Below are 7,500 nucleotides of genomic sequence, written 5' to 3'. Positions count from 1 at the left end.
ACGCATTCTGTCGGAAAGACAAGCCATAGCGAAAAATCAATGTCTGCCTACTTTGCCCTAAGGACGTTATTGGCAAATTACAGTAAATAACAGAAATGTCTTAGTGGAAAAATTCATGAATATTATTATCATCTATTCCTGTGTAACCAGCCATTAACATTCACACTACGGTCTACTATGAATTCTACCAATAAGATAAGATCAACTATTTCAATCCCAGGCCAGAATTGTGTGATAATAATTCTGTTAACAGTTAAAGTTTCCCGTCCCTGTTGAACGCCATTACTCTGACCAGAAGCCTAGCGTGTGTTTTCTAACATGGAGATATTGTGCCCCCTTGTGGCGTAGCAGTGGAATTGCAGCCAGGTCGGACTAGCTGACTGATGGCTAGCACAGGGACGCGGGAAGTCAGTCCGAGGGGGGGGTGCTGAGAGAGTCTATATAATGAGATGACGGGTGACGTCACATTCGGGGCTCCGCTCTAATAAACACTCTACTGGTGTGTAAAAAGACTAACTCTGCCAACTAGCCACTGTTATTCACAAACGTTAGCAAGTAAACAATGTGGAAATTAGAGTCAACTGGGCTGATACTGTGCTGAATTTCACACACTAACAACATGCCAACAAGCTGTTGCGGTCCGGGATTATACACAGCGTTATAACAAGGATGCAGGAGGTTATTTCTAAAGGTTTACAAAGGAAAGTGACAATAAAAGAAAGCCTTAATTTTCATCCAGAGTCTGCTCTGAGGAAAGTGACGGTTTCTCCGTCAAGTGAACCGTCCGTCTTTGCTCTTTTTTTGCCAACCAGTCCGTCCAAAACAGTCTGCGAGGTCATATGCTCCTTAGCTTACTGCTTGAGACATAAGCGCATTCATTGGGGTCCTTTTCAATGCCGCCGGCTTCTGTATGGAAACGAGATTTTTCATGCTCCCGAAACTTTTCACCTGCCTTCCGCCAATTGCCAAACCCTCATTTAATGAAGTTGCCAGCATTAATTATCCCGTCTGCCCTGACAAGCTTTTTCTCTATTGCAGAGCAGCACACGAAGCATAACGCGGTGCCGGTTTCCCTCACGTGGTGTAGCCACGTCCACTGGCCAAACCAACCAACCTTACATGACCGGCTAAAGTTCTCACCTGCCGATCGCCTGGCTGGGAAGTGAAACTCCTTTGGCTGGCAGGGCTCTTCACCAACAGAATAACTAGTAGTTGCGACTGCTGGCAGTTGCACGTTAGCCAAAGCCAAGATATTAGGATCCACCGGAGGGGGGTTAGCATCATTGTTGCCGGCGCAGTCGATATTAGGCTCGACCGGAGGGCGGGGGCTAGCAATAGAACCATTGGTGCCGGCGCCGTCTTGCAGCAATAGCGTCTGTGAACATGAACTCTCTTCCTCTCAGGGGTGCTGGGGAGACAGCGGGCTGCTGACAGGGAATGGGATGACCGGCTGGTGTTTTGATGAAGTTTTGCCTTCTTCGGGCCAAAAAAAATCTGAAATACATATTTTCTGCGACGTGTTGCACTTGTAACAAGCTTGACTTTTTTAATTTTCCCGCCACGCATATCATTGTTCTGCGTTGTGCGTCATAGCCTACGTCAGCCTACACAGACAATGTTAAATAAAAATGAAAGGATAATATGATAAATATCATATAAAGGGTGTATGTCAATAAATTAATGAAAAATCATGTTGTATGATAAAATTATACTCAAAAAAATAAAGTATTGATTTCTTCAGAAAACTTTCTCACTTGCAGTTACAGCCAGGGGCCGCCAGGGGGGGGGGGGCACCCCCACTTCCCGCGTCCCTGGGCTAGCAGCCCACGTTTCAATGTATCTTAAAGTACTATTCAAGGTTATGATGAGGTAATGATTCAATCAAGTCGTAGACGTCTGATTTGCACAATTTCCAAATCATACAATAACCAAGGTTAAATCTATTCAAATCTTATGCAACAAACGTCCCGCCTTTGTAATGGGTAGCAGAGGATGAATCATCTCAATTTAATGTGGGAATAATATGTGACGGAACTATTCCCGACCGCAAATGAAGAACAGGCCCTTTGCTCTGTCTGTGTAATCTTTTGTAAGCATTAACTTTAGCATGTGCTGCTTCCAATAATGACCATAGGGGTATAGTAGTTAATTTTTCAGATACAGAATATTCAAGAGCAAGTAGGGGCTAGGCATACTGCTCAAGGATGCCTAGGTAGACGGTGAGATGGTAGAGGTAGTAATAGTAGTAGTATTGGTAGTTGTATGGTTAGTAGTAGCATACTAGTAGTAGTAGAAGCAGTTGTAGTTTATAGTAATAGTAGTAGTAGGAACCGCAGTTGTAGCACGAGTTTATACGAGTAGTTGTAGTTTACAGTAGTAGTAGTAGTTGTTGTAGTATTAGTAGAAGTAGTAGTAGTAACAGTAGTCGCAGTAGTCCGAGTAGTAGCAGTACTAGTAGTAGTAGTAGTAATAGTAGTAGTAGTAGTAGTAGTAGTAGTAGCAGCAGTAGTAGTAGTAGAGTAAAGGACATCCTGTTAGTATAAACTAAACGATAACCTGGATATATATTTTGTCATCAATAGAATATATTTACTTTGTGATGAACCAATTAGTTATCCTATGTTAATTTGTGGTTGAAGATACTTAGTTTAATACGACAGAAGACTTTTCGGTTGAGGCGTTACTTGGAAACAAAATGCAAGAGAACAATTGATAGAACCAAACAGTATTGAGCATACTTGAGTTTCATTAACTGTATCGGATTGTCACTCGTAAGTCGCCTTCCTTTGGCAAATAAACGATTACAAGCCAGGTTTTAAATGAAAACTCCTCACTGACACCGCTTGTGTTTGAAGATCTCGGCTGAACAGTGCACATTTAAACTGAAGGAGCTGTGCGTAACAAACAAGTGCCAGTCGACCGTGGAGGGCGGACTGACCTGCATGTGTCCAGGCAGCGAGTGGGGCTGTTGTACTCATCAGAGGCATCACAGCAATCTGAGAGAGAGGACAGTAGCAGAGTCACGTTCCATAGGACAGAGAGATGAGTCAGAGTCAAAGCACAGTTCATGGTTCAGATGGGGACTGGGTCTTACAGTGATGGGTTTTATAGCTTTAGGAGAATAAAACTTTATGATGCATTTGATATGGCTATCAACTGACTGTTTTGGGATTTTTTGAACAACCGGGTAAGCGAAAGTGTGATGAACTCAGAGCAGGAGTGATTTCTGCCACACAGATTATGTGATAATAATATACAAGAATAATATGGCTATTTAAAAGCAGTTGGGTTAATACCCTCCAGTGGAGTCGATGAATAATTAAAAAAGCTAACGATTAAAAATAAATAAACATGGGCCTACTTAGTTTAGAAATTACTTTTGGACTGTTTCGCTGAGAACACCCAGAGAAACAGAGTTATGGATGAGGCTGAGTGCCAGTTCACCTCATGGACTAGCTATAAGCTATTCCTCACCCTCTCAATGCACCTTTAACTTACATTGTTGGACCGCAATTCCAAGAATTGCCTAAACATTGTCCAATACCGTGGATGGACATAATTAACCAAAGCTTCTTGTCGCAATCATTGGCGCAGCACCAGTACCAATAGCGACCAATAACAACGGACGTAGTCTCACAAATCAGACTTAATATCTAAAGTCATATCTGACCAATCGTGTTGCTGGAAGCGGGAATCTATAAGTGCTTAATTGGCACACACAAACCTGGCCAGCAGTAATACACTGTAGAGTGTCCACTGTAGAAATATACTTAATCAAATCCACTTCTGAACACCTCAACCACTCACGCAAATTAGTTTTTGTTGGTAGAATATATCTCCGTAACAGAATAGGAAACAAGGTGTAGCTCTGCCCCTTGCAAACCAAAATAGGTTCTGCTATAACATAGCAGTACTGCTGGATCCAACATATCCCAGGAAGTAGCTTACGTTGCTCTACGGTCTGCTCATGTTTAAGTGCCGATCAAAAAGCAGTCCATAATATCCTTGTCTACGAGCCAACGTCTGCGTGTGTGCTGTAGGTGAGACCGGGCAGTGTACCAGAGGGTCACCAGAGAAGGACTTACCACAGATCCCATCGTTGACCCGCGAGGAGGGGATGTACTGGGGGTGGTAGCCCAGGTTGACGCAGTAGAATCGTCCATTTGGGCACGCGGCCGTGCCTGGGAGAACCACCATGGAGGTCATGTTATAACGTACTGCCAACATACACGCCATTGTTATGAATGATGATACCGTTCGGTGTCTTTGATTTCATACACTACACATTGAGGTTCTTTGCTAAAAAAATAAGTACACTTTTACCCAGCAAGTCATACGAGGCTATGTATGTGAAGGAAACATACGTATCTACCATGTTTGGCAGTAAATGTAAATGCCTTATAAGGTAGAGTAACACGTTAATAACACATTAAAAAGATGCAAGCGATGCTTTTTGGAGAGGCACATTTGATAGACCAGTTACCTCAACTACAACCATGGGACCCTCACTCATCACCGGTCAGATCTCTGAAACCTCCACCACGACTCACCTGGTTCATCCGAACCGTCATCGCAGTCGCAGTAGTCATCGTTCACCTGCTCAAAGAGGATCATCTTAGATCCATCGATGCACAGGAACGACTTTCTCTCCCTGTAGAAGCGCTTATCTGCAGGGAGAAACACACCTTGTGTGAATAACCACACCCATGGATGTCGGGCTATCGTACTGCAAACCCAACGTGGCTCATCACTAATTCAGCTCAATGTCATTCCTCAACAGGCATTCATAAATAAATAGGCATGTTGCAAAGGGTGCCTTTTAAAACACGAAATCAATACTTGCAGTTATTTATATCAGAGGACCTGTATTATGCATACCGGGATGATGACCCATGCTTTTACGATGTGTTATGCAGAATATTGACATAGTGGCATGCATATACAGTGTGAGATGACGCTGAGCAGGCACAATCTCCACCATGTACAATATGTTTAACAGCAGTCATACACGACCCATGTCGGGACACCACACTTACAGGACAGAGATATCCCTCTGATTTTCCGGGCGTCAACGCAAAGGGACGGCAGGGCACAAGCGAGGACCACAAGAATGCAAGACCGCATGTCAAGTGCATTGAGCCCCCAGAAAACGAGGTGACGTGTGTGTGTTTGTGTGGGTGGGTGTATGTCTGTGTTTGTGTGTTTATGTGCATGTGTGCATGTGTGTATGTGTGTGCGTGTGTGTGTGTCAGCGTGTATGTGTCTGTGTGGTAAATGTGTTTTATGCTATGGACACTTTATTCACTCAGCGTGTTGGGGTTTGTAACGCTGCCAGTCCAGCGTCCACCTCGGCGTCTTCCTGAAACACGCCGTCACGTGACAACGGGTCACGTGAACATGGGATTATTTCCACCAATCAGCGAGGAGAGGCGCGTCCGCCTATCTCAACATGTCAAAAAACTGGATATAATAGTTTAATTTAATTTAATTTAATAAAAATGTCTATCGAAGGTTTATCATACTGCAAAATACATAGTGAAAATAAAAAAATAAAAAATAAAAAAAACATAAATAATCAAATCTTTCCGTTTTAAGTGTAAATGTAGTGCTGATTTGACTCCACAAACCACCACGTGTTATCTGCAGTAGTAGTGTTTCAGCTCTCCGCTTAACAGCCTTATTACTGTGATGTCAGCACATGAGAGCAGAGGAAGATGTAGTGGTTCATAACACCGGCGGGGAGGCGAAACACCTGGTCGTCAGAGATAGGACAGAACAGGACGCTAGGGGACACTAGAGTAGGCCTAAACGCAATCTAAACTACAATAAATCTGCAAGCTGTCATAAAACTTAATTTAAGTCTATAGGATGTTAACCACAGCCCGTGGTATATTCGTTGAGTGCCCTTATTAAATCATCAGAACATATTTATTCGCTGATATTCTTGTAGGGTAGAATTTTAGGCTTTTTCTTTATCACACCCAAATATATTCTAGTGTATAAATGTAGGCCTACAAATGTGATATCCTTGAGGACCCAAGTGAACGCAAACATCATGCAGAGTCATGGAAACCATGGAAACAGAGTCAGGTCTACTCACATCTCTTCATGTCTTCCATCGATTCAGAGAAATGGATTTGGTACTTTCTTTATTATTAATACAGGCTATGCTGACCTCCAATCAGATGGATAGCATCAACTGTCACTCATTCTTTTCAGGCTGGATTCATCTCTATATAGATTACGTTTCCTCACTCCAAGCGAAGTAAAGGAAAATATCGGGAAGATGATATCATCCTATGAGAAATACTTTCGGGGAATGATGGACATAGTGAGTTGATAACTGTCAGAATAATGTGGACTGGAACACAGTGTGAGCACAAAACAGTCCTTCCAACCCACGATTTGAGTCTTATTCAATAACGTCCACTTGCCCTCGCTAAAATGTCCCCTCGTTCACTCGCTGATCCTCATCACTTATGTCTCATTATGTATTCAAATGTGTAGCAAGTGCAGTATTGGTAAAGAGTGTGTGTCCCTGATTTATTTGAGAGGACGGCCGCTTCTAAATGGTTTCCTAACTAATTGTTAGTTTCTCCGTTGCAGAATATTTAGCCTTCACGTGCCTCTAGAAAATTAATGAAATCTGCCTTATCTCAAACATTTTATCAACCCAGCATTTTAAGCATTTGTAGGCGAGTTTTCCAGTGCAGGATACAACAAACAGAAGATGCAAGTCGTTAAAAAAACTTTTTATTAGTCGTAAAAAAAACTTTACACAATGTACAAAAATAGATACTTTTCTGTTCTTTCTTAGGCACTTTTAAGCCCCCCATTATTGAGCTAATTTCTCGATCTAAAACCCCGTCTCCACGGGTCTCTACAGCTGCTTCTCGTGGTTGGGATGGAGGCTGTACGGGCTGCACAGAGACCCTTTACTCTGCAGGTACAGATCTCGAATCACGCCCGGGAAAGAGTAGTCCAGCGGGGGTCGCAGCCCCGGGAAACCGGGCATCCCTCCGGACGTCACATAGGGCGACATAAAACCGGCGAGACCACCGCCACCAGCCCCAGCGGCCGAGGAGTAGGCCAGGCGCAGCGGGCTGAGGCCAAACCGAGGGCCGAGGCCGTACAGGCCTTCCGCCACAGACGTTGCGCACGCAGGTGCATGGAGCGGGGAGAAAGCCGACTTGTTGGTCCCCACCAGGGCGGGCCTTCCCTGGGCCAGTGCCCCCGTTGCGAGTCCGAAACCGGGTCTGAAGTGAAACGCGTGGTGGTGGGGGTGGGGGTTGGGGTGGGGGTGGTGGTGAGGCGCGTCGGCCAGCCTGCTGTCCTTGGAGCCCTGCAGGATGAGCTCGATGGCCCTCACCACGTCGCCGTCGCACGTCCTCACCACCGCCTCCAGCGCGTCCCGCTTCTCCCGCGGGAAGATCCTGCTCATGATGTCGGTGGGGTCATGGTGGTCCTTGGGCGCGGAGACCCCTAGGGTGGTGGTGGTGG

The 7,500-nt window shown here is 44.6% G+C and overlaps 2 protein-coding genes across 2 annotated transcripts in view; both read right to left on the bottom strand.

Annotated features, from left to right (window-relative positions):
- LOC307091198 (glucosidase 2 subunit beta-like) overlaps nt 1-5,270 on the bottom strand; it is a 41,417-nt gene extending 36,147 nt beyond the window's left edge. Inside the window, exons 1-4 of the mRNA XM_079758123.1 lie at nt 5,037-5,270; nt 4,551-4,667; nt 4,086-4,181; nt 2,939-2,996 (exon numbers count right to left, since the gene is read on the bottom strand). Coding sequence (XP_079614249.1) covers nt 2,939-2,996; nt 4,086-4,181; nt 4,551-4,667; nt 5,037-5,124 — 359 coding nt within the window. The 5' untranslated portion in view covers nt 5,125-5,270. The remainder of the gene's footprint in view (nt 1-2,938; nt 2,997-4,085; nt 4,182-4,550; nt 4,668-5,036) is intronic.
- Nucleotides 5,271-6,737: 1,467 nt separating this feature from the next.
- LOC307090930 (doublesex- and mab-3-related transcription factor A2-like) overlaps nt 6,738-7,500 on the bottom strand; it is a 2,676-nt gene continuing 1,913 nt past the window's right edge. The window contains exon 2 of the mRNA XM_079757739.1: nt 6,738-7,500. This exon is cut by the window's right edge and continues 327 nt beyond it. Within this exon, the coding sequence (XP_079613865.1) occupies nt 6,881-7,500 (620 nt within the window). The 3' untranslated portion in view covers nt 6,738-6,880.

This window comes from Pollachius pollachius, assembly GCF_949987615.1.
Source record: "Pollachius pollachius genome assembly, chromosome: 20".
In the NCBI taxonomy this organism is placed as follows: Eukaryota; Metazoa; Chordata; class Actinopteri; order Gadiformes; family Gadidae; genus Pollachius; species Pollachius pollachius.
The sequence above is the reverse complement of the archived record's forward strand: the minus strand, read 5'-3'. Positions and strand labels throughout refer to the sequence as shown.